Source organism: Lathamus discolor, chromosome 2 (assembly GCF_037157495.1).
Source record: "Lathamus discolor isolate bLatDis1 chromosome 2, bLatDis1.hap1, whole genome shotgun sequence".
Lineage (NCBI taxonomy): Eukaryota > Metazoa > Chordata > Aves > Psittaciformes > Psittacidae > Lathamus > Lathamus discolor.
The window spans coordinates 12,563,557-12,584,298 of NC_088885.1; the positions used below are offsets into that span (position 1 = coordinate 12,563,557).

At 40.4% G+C, this 20,742-nt stretch overlaps 1 protein-coding gene across 1 annotated transcript; it reads left to right on the plus strand.

Annotated features, from left to right (window-relative positions):
• The first annotated feature begins 1,051 nt into the window (after positions 1-1,051).
• Positions 1,052-16,489, plus strand: LOC136007680 (immunoglobulin kappa light chain-like). Its single transcript, XM_065665746.1, has 6 exons — positions 1,052-1,588; positions 1,706-2,027; positions 6,665-6,702; positions 12,231-12,524; positions 13,985-14,062; positions 14,799-16,489. The coding sequence occupies exons 1-6, from the start codon at positions 1,546-1,548 to the stop codon at positions 14,930-14,932; spliced, it is 909 nt and encodes a 302-aa protein (XP_065521818.1). The 5' UTR covers positions 1,052-1,545; the 3' UTR covers positions 14,933-16,489.
• The last annotated feature ends 4,253 nt before the right edge of the window (positions 16,490-20,742 follow it).

Here is a 20,742-nt window from a genome sequence, read left to right on the forward strand (position 1 = left end):
ACTACAAATCCCTACAAAGACTGACATTCAAGAATCTCATGCAAGCTCAAGAATAGCTCAGCCTACCAGTTCTAGAAGCCATGTACAGACACGAGGGTAAAGAAGGTGATCAGGAGCAGTCAGCAGGGATTTAAGGAGAAGCTCTTTAGATAACTTTAGGCAATGAAGCTCTCTGAAAGGGAATGTTGGCCATTTAATACATGAGAAGTCCATTTGGTGAAAATCTGAACCTGGAAAGGTGTTCTGTTGAAAATACTCTGGCCACTGCACATGTCCTCTTGGCATAGACACCATCAAGTTTGATCTGCAATTATTCCTACTAGGAGGCTTGCGGTGGTAGAAAGCTACAGTACAAAACCTAGAAAGTGTCTGTAATTTAGACCTTTAATTTTGTGAGATCCACTCACCACCATATTCCTTTACTCTTGATCTGGGATCAGGTGCTAGACAGATTCCTGCTGTGTGATCAGAGGAAGAGCTACATACTGCACTGTTTTTATACAGGTCCTGGCAGATTTTGGCAACAGGGTTTGATTTCGTGTCCTCAACATACAATTACCAATGCAGTTTTCACTCTGAGTAACCACGGTTGCCCTCACAGCAGACTGACATAGGATGCTCCTGGGATGAGTGACCTTTCCCTGTACCTCCCTTCCCTCATCTTAAAGTCTGTATCATTGCTGTCTCTTCCTCACCACTTTGTTGTCCCTGCCAGTCCTCAAGTCGTTTCTCCTCGTTGACCTCAGGGTAGCCTGACAGAAAATGAAACAGACTTTCTCATGGTTATTTACTGGGAAGAGAGGGACCCTGTCCATTGCCACCACACAGAAGCAGGTGTCTCTCCCTAGAGCCCTGTGCTCAAGAGCACCTTTCAAAGCCAGTTAGCAATACATGCTCATTGCTGGCTTCCTGCACGTGGCCAACTGCCAGCAGCAGGGAGGCTGAAGCAGCTCATCTCCCTAACAGTGATCACGGGGGAGCTCAGTGTGGTACCACCCGTGCTCCCCGAGATGCCCTGCGCCATGGCTGTTGACAGCAGCCCTGTTTTGCTTTCCAGCCTTCCTTTCTCAGAAATGTTTTCATCCCAGCTGAGCTTTGAAACTGAAATCCCGTGGCTGTGCATTTCCTCCTGCACCCACAACCAAAGTCATGTCCCTGGGAGCAGCTGCCCCGGTCCCTGCAGGCTGATGGCCTCTGGCTGCTTCAGTGGAGGGCAGCACCAACATGGGGGCTCCCTGGTGCTTTGCCATCCCAGAGCTAGATGACTAAGCTGGCTCAAGTCTTACAGGGCCACAATCATCAGATTGACCAACATTTCTCATATTTACCTGAAAAGCAGAAAGGACTACAGCCTTTTAACCAATGCTACCATTTACCAGCCTGGAGAGGGGTATCAGTAAACGTGCCCCATCCGCTTGCACGCAGAAGACCTGTTGCTGAAGAGCGCTCAAGAGTCACCTCCTCCTCGCACAGAAGACTGTCCCCATCTGGGCTCCCTTTCACCCTCCTCTGACTCTCAACAACAGCAGAGCCTGACAAGCAAACATGCTGCTGCTGACAGCACTTGTGGTCACAGCCTCCTGGTCTTGTAAGTCCTTCTTCATTCCCTTATCTTTCCTCATAAGCACCCATGGCTGTGCTAACAGGCATCTTCTCCACACCTCTGAATTCCAGCTAATGGCATCATTTCTCCTCTCTTTCCTAGATGGATTTGCACAAATATATCCTGTGCAGAGCCCTATATCCATTACCAAGTCCCAAAGAAGTGCACGAATGACATGTGAAATTAAAATTTCAGAGGCAATGTTTGAAAGTGTATCCATACACTGGTATCAACAGAAAGAGGGTAGAGCTCCAGAGAGGCTCCTGCAATTCTCAGAAGGGAAACTTGTAGCTGAAACTGGCTTTCTAGCAAAAAGGTACATGGTTGAAAAAGTTTCTAGCCAGAAACGATTTATTCTTACAATTAAAGATGTGATTCCAGACGACGCTGCTACTTACTACTGCGCTTACTGGGACACTCACCATGACAGAAACTCAAAGATCATCACAGCAAAAAGCCCTCAACAGCAGAACTACAGGTGTCACAAAATGAGGGGTTTATGGTTGCTCAAAGAATCAACATCAAAGGTATCGGCAAAAGCAGTTCTACTGTGCATTTATAAAGTGAGACTTCACAGAGTTTGATGGCAAGGTTCACTCTATTACTTGCCTCATGGCTGAAACGTGCAAAGGAAGATTGAGGTAAAATCAAGCTGAAAGGATTAATATGAGACCAAAGGCACAAAAGGGAAAGGGAGACAATAGGATTGACTGCATTTGCTATATCAATTTATACTCACGTGCACACACACGGATATATAAAGGTGCCTGTTAACAAGTCCCCTGGAGCTCAGTGTAATGTTCCTGTCAGATGTCTTGGCATTTCTCAGCAGGTGAGGGCTGAGCCTTGAGGAGGGGGGGCCTCAGCCCAGATCCCAACAACAGCTTTCAGTGATGGTCCTTCAGGTATCACAAACTGAATTTGTGAGCCCCAAGGGGTGTCCCACTCAAAGGGAGATGCTGGTCACAGCCTGCTGCAGGCCAGGAGAACTCAAAGGACCACTGTTTACAGGGTGGAAGGATCTGAATTAGTCATTAGCAAATATCCATTGTGACCAGTAAATAATAACTAGGAAGTTTTCAAAACTCCAGTTGTACTGTTCCACTCTGGCTGTGGTCAAGGGAAGGAGCGTTTCAGGGCTGTCAGGGAATGACTGACTATCCCTGCCCTTGCTTCTCACCTTAGCCAGACAACAGGACTCCCTGGTACCAACAGCACCTTCCTCCTTAGTCATGCAGTGATCCTGGTATGGACAAGGGATGCTTCACTACCTGACTCATTACACAAAGACCAAAGCCTGACAGGCATTCCTGAGATCATGGAGCAGCCCAGAGGATGAGGTGAGGAGGGAATGCACCGCTACACCTGGTCTTCTCACTCCATCTGATATGAGCTGCTGAAAGGCCAAATCTTTTTCTGCTACCCAAAAGGAGCAGCTAACCCCACACAGCCGCCCTTTCCAAAGTCTGGGTGGTCACTTGCACCCTGGTCTTCAAACACACATCTAATATCTTAAGGGCAAAGGAAGTGTTCAGTGCCTTAAGACTTGGTACATAAATAATAGAAACTAACCTGCTTCTCTGGTGTTATTTGCACAGCCATGGCAGAAGCCTTGTGGCTCTTGAGGGGAGCAAACACTGCACTGATTTTCTAGTCCAGCCACTGTTCTCCCCTAGGAAATAGAAGTCATTAAAAGAAAGATAACATGCCTAGGAATTGTACCTTGGTTTTGGGAATTATATGCTTGCTACCACCTAGCACTGCCAAGCACTCAATTCTCTTGGCAGGGATAAGCCACCTGGCCTCAAGCATGGATGCTGGGGAAGCAGGGTATGCTCAGTGCCAACTGATGCCTTGGAGTCATCAGCTTCCAAAAGCCAGAGGTTTTGACTGAGCAAGGGAACAGTGCAAAGGGAACAGTGCAAAGGGAACAGTGAAGGCCCCATACCTTACCCATCCTCTCCAATCCAGGTGCTCCTTTCTGCTCAATATGTCATCAAGTTCATTTGCAAGTTTGCAAGGACCTATTTAGTGGAAAGGGAGCACGTTTCCATGTTGTTGTTCCTGGAAATAGGTCAGTAAGTGGTACTGAAGGTCTTCAAAGTCATTACCCTGGCAAAGAAAATTGAAATAGACAGCTTTGGCCTGAAGGTTCACAAGATTTTAAGTAAAGGAAAAGGAATGTTATTTTCACTTAAAACTTAGCTGTCAGAGGAGGAAGATTTTCTGTTTATTCCTACCGAGATCTGGAGGTGAGCATTTTTGTTCTTTTCTTGGTTTGAGCTGAATCATTCCCTTTTCCCATCTTCTGCTTATCACTGTTCAATATTTCACTAGTATTGTGTCTGAATCACCCAAGAAGTTGAAGACAGTTACCAAAAGTAGTACTAAAGAAGTTTCCATAGTTAAGAACAACTTTTCATACTTACAGCTCATATGCAATGCATCCCACCAAGCCACTACCTCAACGTGCATACTGATCCTAATGCCTGAGAAATTAATCCACAAAGGTTTTCCTCTACCATCAAGCCTCTTCTTAATATTTTCCTTTACTGTGGTACCCTGATACTCTCCTCACTTGGTTCATTGAAGTGTAACTCATTAAAGAATATTAGTCTGATGGGATGAAAAAAAGACACAACAATTTCAAACATGTATTAGATTTCCAAACGGCTATAGGTTAGTTTTGTCCTCCTCATACATGCAAGCCCAGGTCATATAGGTGAGTTAGAAAAGCTGTCTGCAGTATGTAGTGTTTTGCTACTTCTAATGAGACCTCCCTAATACTCACTGTCATGAACATAATCCGACAGTCCCACCAACTGCAGGTGAGATGGTCTAAGGACATCACAAAACACCATGGAAAGGAAGAAAAAGCACTGGTTGTCACCATTCTCTGTCCACATCACTCCTGCTATTCCTTTGTGGTTGCAGAATATGATGTTGCTGCCCAGGAGCTTTCAGAGTAGATGAGTGCTTTTTCTAATACATAATTCAACAGAAAGACCTTCACCCTCAGTCTTGTTCCTCCCTCTAACCACACTTCTTAACGTTGTTTTGCAGTCAGTATGCCACATGGGATCCCAGAAGAACTCAAACTCACAAACTAAGCACGCAGGCTCTTTGATCACCAGTAGTGGTGACTCCTCTGATGTTATCTTGGGCTCTTTTATAAAGAAACCTGTGCACAAAGGAAAAGCCTCCTTCTCCCACTGGCTAGTATATGAAAAGTTACCAGCAAGCAACCTGCAGCACATGGACACCTTTGTGAATCTTATGGTGCTGGATCTCCTTCCTTTCCCTCTGCTGAACTGTATGAAGACACCTGAAAATGAACTCCATGCTACTAGTACTTGATGTCACTTATTTGCAGGTGAAAAGATGTGTATCCCTTTGGGAAAGAGCAGGATCATCACCTGGAGGTATGTATTTTTACATGCAGAACTCTGTGCACCTATTTGTGTGTCTAAAATTGAAGAGAAATCTTCACCTAATGCTTAGATGCTAAGGAGAAGGGTTATCTAACAGATCTGCAACAGTTTAGGAAAGATATTTGCTCCAAAGGGCATTAGACACCAGCCTGATAACCAGGTGGAAGTCTGAAATTCCTGACATCCTCCCAGCAGACAAGGGCCAAGGCTTCACACAATCTGGAACTGATTGGGAAATAAATGGGATTTTCTTCAGCAATGGCACAGCAAGAGAGCACCTTGGCTTATTGCAAAGCCAAAACACAGTGTGGAGCACCTGGACGAAATACTTTAGTATGGGAACCACACTAATCGTCTCTAGTAAGTACCATTACTATTGATCCGATTTTCACAGATGCATTCAGGTTCTCAGATAATTAAGCATGAAAGACAGTAGAAAAACTAGTTTCTGTCTGATAAATTAGGTTTCATTTGTGAACTATGCATGGTGCCCCAGTTGGGTGGGTTGATGGGCAATAAATATATTGACCTTTTGAATAGAGAGATCACCTCTAGAACAATTACTGAATACTTGTTAAGGATGGGGAATGGAAAAATGGTAAGGGAAAACGTAAATATTGGGATGCATGCTTTCATTTCTTTTCTGGGAAAGAAAAGTGAACTGCTTTACTCTTGGAACAGCAAGCGAGAAATGCAAAATGTTTCTTATTGATAGAGGTGGTTCAGTCTAAGTTGACTGGGAAGGAAAAACACCTGGAATGTCAGAAATACCTAATTCCTGGCCCTACTGAACATAACAGCTTTACTTTTGCATTTGTATTATCCTTGGGGTGAAGCTATGCGATCAATACAATAAATGCTGTTTTCAGTAGAAAGCTTACAGCAGTGCCTACAGTATGCTGCTCAGAGAGTAGCTGATACTATCAACATGACTATAATTAAGCCATGTCATAAAAAGCAGAAGAGAGTTAGAGAAATTTAAAATGTTATCCATGCCTCTGACCAAAAATGTTCTCTGCTGCAATTTCCAACTAAGCTGTCCCCATGGAGAGGCAGCTGCTTTTGCTAAGACAATAGAGTAACCACACAGAAAAAGCATGAACTTAGTTATAAGCATCAGTAAACTTTGTTTAGAATATGGAATTTGCATTTAAAATATGGGCTTCAAAATATGAATTTGATGAAAGTTTAGTTAAGGTACTTTCACACAATATGTAATTCACAAAATAGGACACTTAGGGAAAAAAAAATGCTTACCTGTACATTTAAATCAACAAGTAGTAAACTTGCTTAATTTCCTTTGGGAGTCACAATGTAGCCACATTTCTTCTTAAAACAGCAAAAAGAGGTTTCTTCAGAGAAAACCTAACAGGCCAGAGACAAGAGCTCTTTGTTAGAGCAGCCCCAGAGCCCAAAAGGATTAGAACATAGTTATAAAATAAGCACTCACTACAAAAAAATCAAAGGATTTCTAAAAATGGCACTCCAGTCCATGTTGAAAATTAAGATATCGCACTGGGCCAAATCTATCGCAGCCTCTAAATCAGAGAGACATTTTCTGTAGCCACTGCAAGGGAAGTGCAGAGCAGGAGATATTGCTAAGCACTGTAAGACCGTGGGATGCCGATATCAAAATATTTGGAGGTGGAACTAAGCTTATTGTTTCAAGTAAGTACAAAATATGAAAATTAACTGCTTCTGCAATGCTTTTCAGTACAGTTAGACACTGACTGCATGAAGTGCTTTGCTTTTTCAGCTCCTGCTAGTTTTAACCCTACCGAATGCTTTGCAGGATTTTCCCCTTGAACAGCATTTCCACATGCAAAACCCAATATTATGGTTTTCTATTTATGTATAGAATGGGTGAAACACAATAGCTATTGCAGCACAGACATGTAATTAACCCCATCATTATTTTCTTTTTAAAGCTTAAACATGGCAAAGACAGCATTCAGAGAACTGAAAGATGGTTTTGTGTTTAAACATGCATGTTCAAACTTTGTGATATTTCTAATTCATTCTGAAAGAGAAGTGCCAAACCTTTGGGTTACTCAAATTCTTTGAAAAGCAAAACATTTTCCTTTGGGACTATGTGTCTCTTCCCCCCCCAGCTTTACTGAAGGATTAAGCAGCTCTGAATTAAGCACAAAAGAAGAAAACCCCTTCCCAATACAGATACAAAGAGCAATACACAATGGCTATTGCCAAAACCCTCATTTCATTAGGCTAGTAAAAGTGGATAACTTGTCTGTAATTATTTTTGCCACGTCCACAGCTTAAAAACACGCACATGAAGAGGTGCTCCTTTTTTATGCCCTTCCTGTAGACTTTTATTTTAACGGGAAGTGGAGGACAAGAATTTTTTTCCCATTAAATGTGCTTTAAATGCCATAGTCCTGGAATAAACAACTGCACAAATACAAAGCAGAAGAACTACTGCTACCAAACGTTTCAAGCCTGGTTAGATATATATAAATTTGTATTAGCATGTCAAGAAGAGATTGGTTTTAATGATTTATGTCAGAAAGACTAAATCATAACTATAATTCAATAGAAATATCTGTATCAGGATAAGCGTTTTGTTTTTAGTGAAAATCCTCACTGTGTTAATCAGGTAGTTGCCATGCTTTTAGTATCTACAATTTAAAGTAATTTTCACTCCAATTCTATAGGATTTTGTCTTTACGTGGCCAAGACTTCCAGCCAATTAATAGAGCCAAAAGGCTGTAGTTACCTTACACATGTAAGATCAGTCATTTCATCAAAGCTTGTCTTTTCAGGGGTGACATTAAGCTACTCCTAAAGGAATGAAATTGAGAAAATGAGGATTAGGTCGGACAAGGACCAGATTTAACAACCACCATATGAATATTAAGAATTTATTCATTTGGCTACATGACTGTAGAAAAACAGAATTCAGTCTCAGCTAATGCTGCTATTCCCAAAGAGCCTTTAGTGATATGTACTTTAAATTCAGTTTCAAGCAAGTCTGTGCCATCATTTCTTTAAAAAAACATCAAAACAAGCCGAGTGTTGTTGCCTGGGGCAATGATTGAGATAGCATGTTACCTTCAGGGTTTAAATGGATGCAGGATTGGGACTATTCAGCCTCACTTTAGGATAAGTGACCTTAATTCAATTGAATCAGCAGGGTTTGAGCTTGAGCAGAATCTTTAACATATCTATACTGAAAGAGCTAAGCTCCTGTCAGCTTGTAGTGAACTTGATTTTGTTCTTGTTGGTCTCCTTTAATTAGTTCTGATCAAAACGAAGTTGCTCCAGACTAAATAATGCAGTTAACAGAAGGGCTAGGATTTGAGAGACAGGTTTGGCATTTGCATTTGGTGGAATAGATGCAGGGTGTGAAGCTTACAGCAGAATAGAAATAACAATTGAGAACATAAACCGGCAATGCGGGATTCTTCTGTAAGTATCTTCCTAGGGAATTTAATAGAATCATAGAATAGTTAGGGTTGGAAAGCACCTTAAGATCATCTAGTTCTAAGCAACCTGCCATGGGCAGGGACACCTCACACTAAACCATGTCACTGCTTTGTCCAATGCTTTACTGTGCACTTATACTGTGTTTTATACAGAAACCAGCATTTATCCTACTGATTGCATAGGTTCACCACAAGAGTAACACAAATGCAAAAGTAAATCTTTGTCCAGCCTGGCCTTGAACACCGCCAGGGATGGAGCATTCACAGCTTCCTTGGGCAACCCATTCCAGTGCCTCACCACCCTTACAGTAAAGAACTTCCTCCTTATATCCAATCTAAACTTCCCCTGTTTAAGTTTTAACCCACTACCCCTTGTCCTATTACTACAGTCCCTAATGAAGAGTCCCTCCCCAGCATCCCTATAGGCCCCCTTCAGCTACTGGAAGGCTGCTATGAGGTCTCCACGCAGCCTTCTCTTCTCCAGCCTGAACAGCCCCAACTTCCTCAGCCTGTCTTCATACGGGAGGTGCTCCAGTCCCCTGATCATCCTCGTGGCCTCCTCTGGACTTGTTCCAGCAGTTCCATGTCCTTTTTATGTTGAGGACACCAGAACTGCACGCAATACTCCAGGTGAGGTCTCACGAGAGCAGAGTAGAGGGGCAGGATCACCTCGTTTGACCTGCTGGTCACGCTCCTTTTGATGCAGCCCAGGATACGGTTGGCTTTCTGGGCTGCGAGCGCACACTGAAGCCGGCTCATGTTCATTTTCTCATCGACCAGCACCCCCAAGTCCTTCTCTGCAGGGCTGCTCTGAATCTCTTCTCTGCCCAATTTAGGCACTCACCAGGTTGCAACAGGCAAGCTGAGATTCAACTAAAGACTGAATTAGGCTCTCCAAACCCAGTTTATCTCCTGAACATTACTGAAGTATCTACCTTAATTTCATCAAACGTATTGAAGTTCAGAGTTCAAAAGGCTATAGTTATCTTTTTGTAATTATATGATTACAAGAAATACTTTCCCTAAAACAGATTTTACTTAAATTTATTTATACATTACCTGAAGTTGGATTATACTGACTTCCTGCCCTTTTAAATCAAAATGATCATTAGTTTGCATTAGTGTTTTTTTTCAACAGGGAAAAACATGAAGCCCTGAATTAAAACCTAATAGACTTGAAAGTCCAAACAAGTGTTAGGGCAGAAGGATGGAGGTGTAAGACATAAAAGGGAAGATGTGGCCACTCAAAAGAAACCTGCAGAGTGAAAGCTTCTTACCATGATTAATAAGAACATTTTCTAATGGCTTTAAGATATCAAGGATTTCATGGGCACAAAGATGAATTCAGTAGATGATTCTTGTAAGAGGGTGCACACAAACAGGTTTCAGTGGAAAATTTCAGGGATAACACTGGACCTTTGGAAATGTTGCCATTAGTTTCAGTGTTGGCAGGATTTCATGTAAGGTGCACATAGTTTTCACTGGGGAGAAGCCAGAAGGCTCTGGGGAAAGACATGCACAGGAATGATGGCAGTTGATACTTCTCCATATATATAGATGCACCTGTAATGTTTCCTTTTGGCACTGACTACCTGCAATAGTACTGTGTAGGCAAGTACAGCAGGATTTGAGGCTGAATAGTCCCAATCCTGCATCCATTTAAACCCTGAAGGTAACATGCTATCTCAATCATTGCCCCAGGCAACAACACTCGGCTTGTTTTGATGTTTTTTTAAAGAAATGATGGCACAGACTTGCTTGAAACTGAATTTAAAGTACATATCACTAAAGGCTCTTTGGGAATAGCAGCATTAGCTGAGACTGAATTCTGTTTTTCTACAGTCATGTAGCCAAATGAATAAATTCTTAATATTCATATAGTGGTTGTTAAATCTGGTCCTTGTCCAACATAAATGTCCCAAGCAGTTTTTGTAAGAGGATGTACCAGTGTGGTTTAACAAAATCATTTGGTTCTGGAACAGAACTCATCATCTCCAGTAAGTATTTTCAAGGACTTATTTTTTAAGTTTTGTCATGGGAATGCTTAGGAGAGAAGGCTGACAGCTCTTTAAGTATCTGGGGAAGGTCCCATTAGGTCAGGACTATTATGTTATTATCAACGATAATACCTGAAGTTGCTGGCAAGCAGGACAAGAACACTGTTTGTAATCTGAGTGTGCTGCATGCTCTCAGCTCCCACTGGCTTGAAGTGGAACAGCGGAGCTTTAATTATCAGTCAAAAATTGCTCAATTTTGTGGATTATTCAAGTACTGAAAAGTTCAGCTGAAGAACACATTGACCTTATTTATAAATCTTATTCATAGGTGCTTATGGAGAAACTGCAGAGGAGGTTCATCAAGAAAACTTCATAATTGATCTACAAAAGCATATGTTTTGAACCCAATTCATTAAGAGCTCATTGATTACAAACCTAACTCCAGAATTTTCTTTGCACTATGTTTTGCAGGCTTACTGCGTTATTACAATAGAGAAAACCCAGATTTTAGCTTAAGAAATATCTACGTGTGTGTATATATTATTTTAAAATAATAAAAGACCTACACAGCTCTTAAAACCTGCTTAGAAAACTGTTTAAAAACTAAACTGCAAATTTCTTAGAAGCTTAACTAAAGCAAAAAGATGGTGGAGCAGAAATTCATTATTTTAAAATTCTTCAGAAAGAATCAGACTATTTGACCGGAATAAAACTACAACAGTGCAAACTGTCTTGTGGACTTCACAACCTTATAGCTCAACCTAAAAATACATCTACATCTACAGCCAATTCTACAAGGTTTCATCCTTTTTTTCCCATAAACATACCTACAGTTTATGGAGATTTTTTTTTCACATACACACATATGTATATATGTATATATGCAAAACTTAATTTATCCAGTTCTCCGCTGTCTATTTGCCTGTGTGTGCACATGGGACTCTTCCATGCATGCACACAGTTGCAGTTATTCAAGACATATGCTTCCTCAGGACTATGATATGATTGAAATGTTTCATTTAAGCTAAGCACCTTTTTACCATACCTATTAATCTACTTTAGTATGAAAGAGTAGATCTAGTCTATTGTAGTCTTCCTCTAATAGATGTGATGCTTGACAAGAAGCATGAACGAACATTGGTGTTCACTAAACAATTTAGGACTTAAATGCACATGGCACATATCAAACCTCTTCAGATCAAATACACCTCAGACTCTGTAAGACTCTGTATTATCTAAATAAATATGAGTTTAGAATTGAGTCTTGGTTTTGATTTGGAGTTTAATTTTCTGTACCATACTCATAAAAGCTGCTATCCATTTTAATTTTCTATAAAATAACTCATTTAAAAATAAGGCTAAAAGTCATACTTTCTATTTCCAATTCTAAATAGTACTGTAACTGGCTTTGACTGAAAATTAAAACTTACCTTTTCTGTCTACTGGAATAATATTTACTATAAACTGTGTTCGAATGCTAGGTTCCTTCAGCTCACCAAACACTTTTTTACTTCAAGGACTGAAGGAGCTGTGATTCATCCATCTTATTACCTAAAACTCCTTTCATACAAAAGACATTTCTATTCCCATCCTAAGTATTTAATAACAAATTAGGGAGCCAGAACATTTGTCAAGATGACTTTTAGGTTACTGCTCTTTAAAAACTGTATTTTGTGGTGGCGTATTTGTTTCCTGTACTCTACTGATCTTCTAACTCTCTACTGTGTTATTTTTTTCCCTCCACTAATCAACCCAGGCAAAGGAAATTCTCCACCAGAAAACTCTGAAATCCTGAAGAAGGAACATGAAAATCAGATAACTTATGTTTGCCTTGTTGAGAAATTCTACCCAGAAGTTATTCGGGTGACATGGACCGATGAAAAAAACGAGGAGGTAACAGACAATGTAGTAAAAGGAGACACTTGGAAGGCCACAAAAAATGAGGAGTACTCAATTGGCAGCTGGCTAACTGTACCAGTGGAGAACAAAGACAAAAAATATTACTGCAAATATGAGCATGAGAGCCAAGAGCGTTCACTGCCGACACGAGGTATATGCTGAATTGTTAAAAGTTATATACTAAATGTTACATGTTCAAGTTAGATACTAAAATGTTATGTTAAAAGTTTCATTCTATATATTATTAAGACATCACTTTTTCTTTGCAACAAAATTATAGAAATAATGCTTTCTATCACTGTTCCTGAAAGCATCTGCGCTCATTTGCACAGCAATCATTAAAATACACAAAGTTTTCCCAGGGAAAGCAACCCAGCATGTGCTATGCTTCCCAATGGAATGTCCCCCTGCAATAAGAAAACAGCAGTTCTTGAACCTCATCAAGTGTAAACCAGCATAGCTCCAAAAGCTCTGTGCTGAGCTGTGTCAGTTACTTCCCTGTCTACAGAAGTCTCTGAAAACAGTATTACATCTCTGTTCAACCCATGACTGAGGGGTGTAAGTCCCTCTGACACCCCCTGACATTAGCCACAGCTATAAAAAATAATTAAGAGTCAAAACCAAGGTTGCTGGGGATGTAGAACGAAGTTTAAATGTTTTACTTATTCAATGTCAAGCAATGGTGAGGTAATAGCCATGTCTGAAAATAAGATGTCTCATTTAACTGAGGAAAGATTATGCAAAGCAGAATCTGAAAGACAATGAAAAAAGTAACCCATAATCGATGCAAATTGTATAAATCATGGTAATATCTTTCTTTTAAAAAGCTGCCTACATTGGTTTAAATTAGTCTTTTCTCAGTACCTTCCTTTGTTCAATTTCCTATAAATTAATGTACCTCCAATAAGTGAGAGCATGGCCATAATAATGATCAAAATATATTCTGACAAAAATATGCTTTACATTTATTTAGATGGAGGATGTATTTACAGATGTAATACGGATGCCTTTAAGACTATATATCAATGCATACAAACACCATAACCGAGAACAAACAGAGATTTGTTGCTTTGAGCACAGAAAGGGTTTATTTTTGAGAACAAGCACCACCAAAATAGCAAATTCCCAATAAGGTAACCTCAGATCATGCTCTCCTCAAGGTTATTCCTTACTGTAGAGCAGCCATTAAGTAACAGACTAATTGAGGTCCCTTCCAATGTAAATTATTCTGCATTTGTAATAACAGTACATTGTGTAGGCAGACTCTAGCCACTTCAGTGACAAGATCAGGTGGATTCAGTTCTAAAGAGACTCTGCAAAGGAACAGCTTAAGGGACACATTCCTGAAAGGGCAAACTTCCCACATATGGTAACAAATACCCAAGTCAATTCTCTACGCGTATTACCTTCCCTTCAAATTCTTGGTGCACGTGAATCCTACTCATGAACATCTGCTCTGACAGATCTTAACCATCTCTTTTGCTGTTTAAAACTTCCAATTTCACTATTAATATACATGTTACTGCCTCTTTTTTTCCCTATTTCTCAAATTTATGTTTGTCAAAAGCAAAGAGAAGCCTAATTGTTCCATTTAAAAATCTCTTTCCACAGATACAGACTTTTCTACAAAGACTGCTTCTCAGGAAGAGGACTGCAACACATCTGGAAACAGCACAGTTTTTAACAGAGGTAACTAAAATGTATTAAAATGTGGGAGAGCGACGCATGGCGCGGAAGTCAGATATTGACATATTTGCCCAGAACCTCACGAAAAAGATCTTTCTAAATAGTATACAGGAAATCTTTTAAGTCTGGGGTTTGCAACATAAAAACACTTCAGTGCTACTCTGAATTACCTTCTGTTGTGGATTACAGGAATGGGCTCTCCTACTTTTATTAGGTAGATTTATTAGGATGCAAAGATGCTGTTCAGCTACTAGATTATTAGCCCACATTATGTGTCACTTTTTTTAATATCTCTCTGAAACAGTTGAAAGTTCAGTGCTTCAGCTGACGCTTCATCAGCCCAGCAACTGCCCAGCACTTTGGACTTTAGCTTAAACAGGAATTCAGGAAGAATTGTTAGTCCTTGTGTTCAAAAAATCCAAGACAAAAGGATTCAAGCAAACATAGTACTGTCAGTAATGAGTGCTGGAAGCACTAGAATTATGTTCTTGTCTTTGCAGGGAATAATAACCCAGCAGCATTGAGAGGAAGTCTAGTGCTAAGAAACCCGCTCAGTCTACAGCTTATTAGTGCAAACCTACTCAAAGGACAGTCAGGCATTTTATGTGTTCTCACACTGTCCACTGGATTCTATATAATTGCAGCAGTAAACAGACTACAGTCCCAAGTCTACCTACCTTTTAGGAGGTTGTGTAATATGGACATTAAACAAGGCTTTCCTGTCTTATGTTTGTTACAGATCACATTATACACAGGACAGCATATTTAGTGTACATCGTCCTTCTTCTGAAGAGCTCCATGTACTATCTCATCGTACTCTTCTTCATCTACAGAATGTGGGCTGTCACCAAGCACCAAGGAAAGAAAGCATAAATGCTTGTTTAGGAAAGGCTAACAAAATAATCTTCAGTTTGCTTTGCTATATATTTATCCATATAGACTCCGCTGCTCTCAGTGTCAGATTTAACAACAACAGAAATCCCCCACATAATCTTGTGGCATTAGTGCACAAGGCTTGTTTTGCTTTCCTGCTTCTGGTTTTATATCAGTCTGGCATTCCTAATCTTTGAGTCTTGAATTGAGGTGGGCAATAGGACTAAGGTTACATACCTAGCATTTCAATCCAAAGTCCATATTGCAAAATGAAGCAGGTACTCACGTTAAAAGTAATTATGCATACAGAAGTTTAGAGGTGTAACCGGGCTTTTGATATATAAAGAAGAGATGCATTTTGTTACTGAGCTTAAGGCTTAATTAAGGAGCATTCCTGTCTGTAAATTCACAGATGTTGTTCATTTTTACTTTCAATGACCTACTGCAACTCTCATGTATCCATCAAGTCAGGACTTAAACATTCTAAAGCGATGTGTGCTTTCAGACTCAATTAAACACGATTTCAAAAAGTGAACACAGTAATTTTGACTGAAGAAGTAAGACAAGCATAAAGCAATTCTGAGGTGCACACATGCAGAAATGGGAGAAATCTACCAGGCCACGCACCAGTCTGTGACACAGACTGAAAACCTGAACACTGTATTTTTAAAGAAAGAAAACGACTAATGATCATGAACATTATCTGGTTTTAAGATACCTTTGTAAGTTGAGCAAACCCTTAAATTTCCAGCTTTGATAGATAATTTTCACAATAGCAGAAAGATTCTCAGATGTTGGATTTCAAACTCTTCAGCTCCAAGTTCCACAAATCAGCTCCTTTCAAATTTCTGTGGAAAAAAAAAATAGAAGTAGGCACATTGGGGTAAAGCATTTGCTCAGTTTGGGGCAAAACGCTGCTGTAAGTAAGTTTGGAGATAAGTGGCTGCAGCATTTATACTCACTGTATCTGTAACGATGTGGAGGGCAACAAAAGCTTTCCTCTGGATGCATTTGTGAGGCTTGTGTTTCTTCTCCAGCGTTTCCACAACATGCACCAATATGGCTAGAAAACTTGATTCATTTCTCTGTTCATATAAATTCCTCAGGAAAACAAAGAAAGAGCCTTAAACCCATCAGTTTTCTGCTTTTCAAGGCATTAAACAGGAACGCTCCTACACAGAACAATAAAAGCTAGCTCGTAACATCTTTTCAGTTGAAGGTCTAAGGCAAGCCAGGGGGAACTGCAGTGCTGTTACAACAGGAATTCTAGCACTCACACCATTGCAAGGGAAGAACCTAAGTCAGGTGCAGTTATAACAACCACAGCTATTTTACTAACAGTGTATCTTACAAGTTATTTTACAATCTGCATATTGAAGCCAATGCGAGTAATTACTGCCTTCAATGTCATGTTACTCTTCAATGCGAAGAAAGATGTGATGCTTGCTCTTCAGTCAGAATCTCTGACAAACAATTAATACCCCATGCTGTTATTTGTTAAGGTTCCGTTCCAACCAAAGTGAAATAAAATAGGTACAAAGGTATTTTTGGAATGCAGTTACTGTAGATTTCAGTAGCATCATTGATATCATTGTCCTCGTCTTTCCTATCTTCATCTCTGCTAGAGAAACACTCGATTGCATTAATGAACGAAGATCTCTTTCACTTAAAATGATCCCCAAATAAACTTGTGTCTCATACATGAAACTGGAAAGATGTTGTCCATACAGCACAGAAAAAGAAAGAGAAAACACAGCTTTTTGCACAAAACCCCCTGCCTACATGCAAGCTTGCTGAGCACAGCTATCACCACACAGATTGTCAAGTACAGGTTGCAGGTTTTACATCTGCAACAGCTTCCGTGTCCCTGAAGTTTATTTATACAGATACATACCGTTCATACTAAGTTTTTAATTTTTATTTAGGCTGAATAAGAGGACAAGTGGGTGTTTACGGCTTCTGGATGCTGGGGCATTTGTTTGCAGGAAGGTTTGGTTATTTAGTGGAAAAACCCTGTAAGCTGAACCAGTCACAACTGGTTCAGAGGAGGTGGGCTGCGATGAGAGTGGGAGATAAGCTGAGGACAGTTAGACCACAGCCGTCCTGCCTTTTACCACAGTATGCTTCTACACCATTTCCTTCTAATGCAAATACAAAGTGACAAAAACCACATGCTTAAGTTACATGTCAATAAGACGGGAAAACTCACTGTTTGCTACACATTTTGGTTTAACTGCATGCTTGTGATATGTATATGCAGGGACTATCACGGCCACAAAAGCATGGGTTTTGCAAGATGTCTGCAGGTCTTGACACCATCAGAGCACCCCAAGAGTTGGATGTTATGTATCAAAGGTAAACTTCTTCTGTCAGGACTTTAACACTTGAAAGACATGTCTTCTGAATTACATGTCTTACCACAATTGATTTTCAGGGATTTAAGCTTCTACCAGCCTGGGTATTACAGCTGCTCTACTCCTATTACAGAGCTGCAGAATTCATGCAAATACTACAAAAATAGTAACAGGCAATCTGGTGCTTCCAATAAAAAGAAGACAGAATGGGGTCAACTTTTGCCACGAAAGCAAAAAGGAGTAATCAGCACAAATTAATTTATATGTGGAAAGGGATTTGCAATGAATTCTTTATCTTGCTAGAATAATTTTGTGTCCTATACTGTGTAACAGCTGACATGCTTGAGACTATTGACTTCTCAGCTATCAAAATAACCACAGGTGATATGGAAATCTACCTAGGGATTCCTCTCACATGTAGCTGTAAATGAGTAAGATTTGCATAGGAATTATAGCAGCTTGCCAACAGCTAACCTCTGTTGATACTAGGTAGCCACACTAAAATATTTGAGAGAGATGCAAATAGGGAACTACTCAGCTTGAGATTTTGAAACTGCAGCGGCACCAGCAATACTTGGAAAGTGCTGAGGAAATAAAAAAATCTCAGAGGAATAATTGGAAAAGTAGTTCCTCTGAACCTAGATATTGACATATCTATGGAAAGAGATCAAATGGCAACAAGTACTTGACAGGTTTTACCTAGTGAGTCCAAGCAATCACTAAATATAGCTTCACCACAGGAGAGTTTCTACTTCCCTCTATTACCAGTCTCTTGGTAAGGAACACAAAACAACACACTCCAGTAATTGCCCAGTTCTTGGAAGGTTAACCTTAGGAACTACTGGATATATCTTGAACAAATATTTTCATACCACCTGGGAGGCAACTTAATACACATATGTCAAGAAGATACATCTCTGTGAGATATGACAGCACACGGGAACTGTTCTGTTTCTTTTCTAATGAATAAACTCTCCTGTCAGCAGCTCCACTACTTGCCATTGTGGCAAGCGAGCCACAGACTCTGTTGCCACAGATTCCAAATCCCAATACCTTCTCCCAGAGATTTTCTTTAACAGAAGTCAGAATGAATGAAGACTGGAAAGGGTTGCCCAGGAAGGTTGTGAATGCTCCATCCTTGGTGGTGTTCAAGGCCAGGTTGGACAAAGCCTTGGGTAGCACAGTTTAGCTGGAGGTGTCCCTGCCCATGGCAGGGGTGTTGGAACTAGATGATCTTAAGTTCCTTTCAACCCTAACTATTCTATGATTCTATGAGAACCAGGTCAACATTGAAAATGGGGAGGCTCAGAAGAAAAGGCCACCTACTGTTCACAATGAGAACTAGAAGATTTCAAATCAGAAGCTTCAGCTTCTCAGGACGATTTCGTTCCTCCCTCAGCTGGAGCTTTGCCGTCTGTGGGAAAATGAATGCACTGGGCAAGATAATCCTGTGAAGGATTAATGAAGTCATTCCCAAAAGTCACTCAATTTTTTGTGAATGACTTCATTAAATTAAGTCATTCCCCAAATATGAGGAAATCATCTCTCATATTCAACCAAAACATACTACAAAAAAATGCAGGTCTCTACTGTGACAGAGTGCTCAAAGGCTCTCAAAAGAAGTGTTAGGTGGTGACAGGGCAACATGCCCAGAGAGCGCTCCTGTGGGAGCCACTGCATCGCAGGAAGGTGGCTTGATCAATTAGTCATTTCAGGGATACTTTTCCTTTCCTTTCCCTTTTCCTTTCCTCTTCTCTTACCTTTCCCTTTCCTGGGATAGCCTAACTGCCAATCATTCTGAGACCCAAATTGTAAAATAACAAAGGAATAAACTGTCTCCAGGCTAGTTTTGTACACGCCACTAGCGGAATGATCACTCAGCAACTGAGACTTCATACCTAGTCCTTTTACCTTTAATATGAAGTTTCTAACCATTTTCACACAACCTAATGTAATTTTATTTCTCATACCCATAAAGGGTGGTTTAATCAACACTGTTTGCTTGATAACTGGGGCAGATGAGCAGAAAGAAAGGGCACAAGCTGTTACTTAGGCTCAAGCAGCATCTCTCTGCTGTCATTCAGAAAGCCACGTTTTTCCCCTACTTAGTGTCTCCTGTGTCAAAACCAGACTTTAATCTGCAGTGAGTGCACTGGCACAGTGCAGCGTTATACTCTTTGTTGCTCTGATGCTTCATCACCCCTAGACGGAGCTCTAAGTCACTTCTTAAGCCGAGACAGTGCAAGGTTTCTTACTGTTTTGTCGAGTTTTAACTCCTCTTGAGAAAGCTTTTAACATCTGTCTTAAATATGCTCCAGTTCTTTGTAGGTACAGAGCATACCTGCTCACCTTCATTTAAGTTTGCAAAATAAATGCTAGCTCACTTGCCAAGGGGGTAAACACCCTCTGTTTTGCACCACGTGGTGCAAGTCCATTACAATCCAGTAAGAGAGGTGATCAGGCTCGGTAAGCTATCTTTTCAAATGTTATTTACTAGAGCAACACTATGAGTAGAGAATATTATAAATGACCTTAAATCCTTTGAGACAGTGGGAACCCTGGGTGCTGCAGCTTTGAACAGGCCTCCCAGCCACATGCAGCATGCTGGACAAACCCTGTTAATAGGATTCTTCCATTTTGGTTATTTGAGCTAGAATTTTCTTACAAAGAAAACACCTCTATTCATAAAGGATGTTCAGAGGAAAACTTCTTCCTATATTTTTAGATAGAGCAAAGCCACACAGGTGGCATAACTACTTCCAATCCTTGATCCACATGCAGTTTACCATCACCCAAGATATTAGAGATTGCATTAAGAACAGGGGCTTCTCAAGCCTTAAGTACAAGGTGCAACAGAACAGACATAGTATGTTCAAGATCATTATCTCCTCAAATACAGCATCTTCTGCAGGGTTCCCACTCCCAAACCACCAGTGACCTCCTGACATACAAAAATGCAATTATACCATCAACAAGCTCTTAATGAGGTGTATGTACACAGGGCAGCCAAATTAAGGTTGCTCAGACCATATTCACTCCAGCATCTACCTCCTTTCCTTTATCTGCACCACATCCTGAAACATATCCTCAACACAGCCTTAGTGCATTTTTAAGCACCTGTAGCCATTATGTGTCTCAAATTATTCATACATTTTTTTCAGTGACTTTTCACAAGCTACAGTGAGAATAAATTCTACAAATGTGCTAGTGTAATGGAGAATGTTTTCTGTACATAATTTACACAAGTGTGATTGACAAGTGAGGCTGCCTTTCTTGCAACCCGTCTGGGATTTTACTAAGATGAGAAATAACGAACATTATTTCTCCCAGAAGAGTTCAAATAGAATCACCTCTGCTACAAAGTCATCTTATGCCTTACACACAAAAGCTATCTCCTTAAAAGCAAGTCACTCCTTGGACTAAGGAAAATAGAGAACCTTCTGCCCGTGTCCCTAG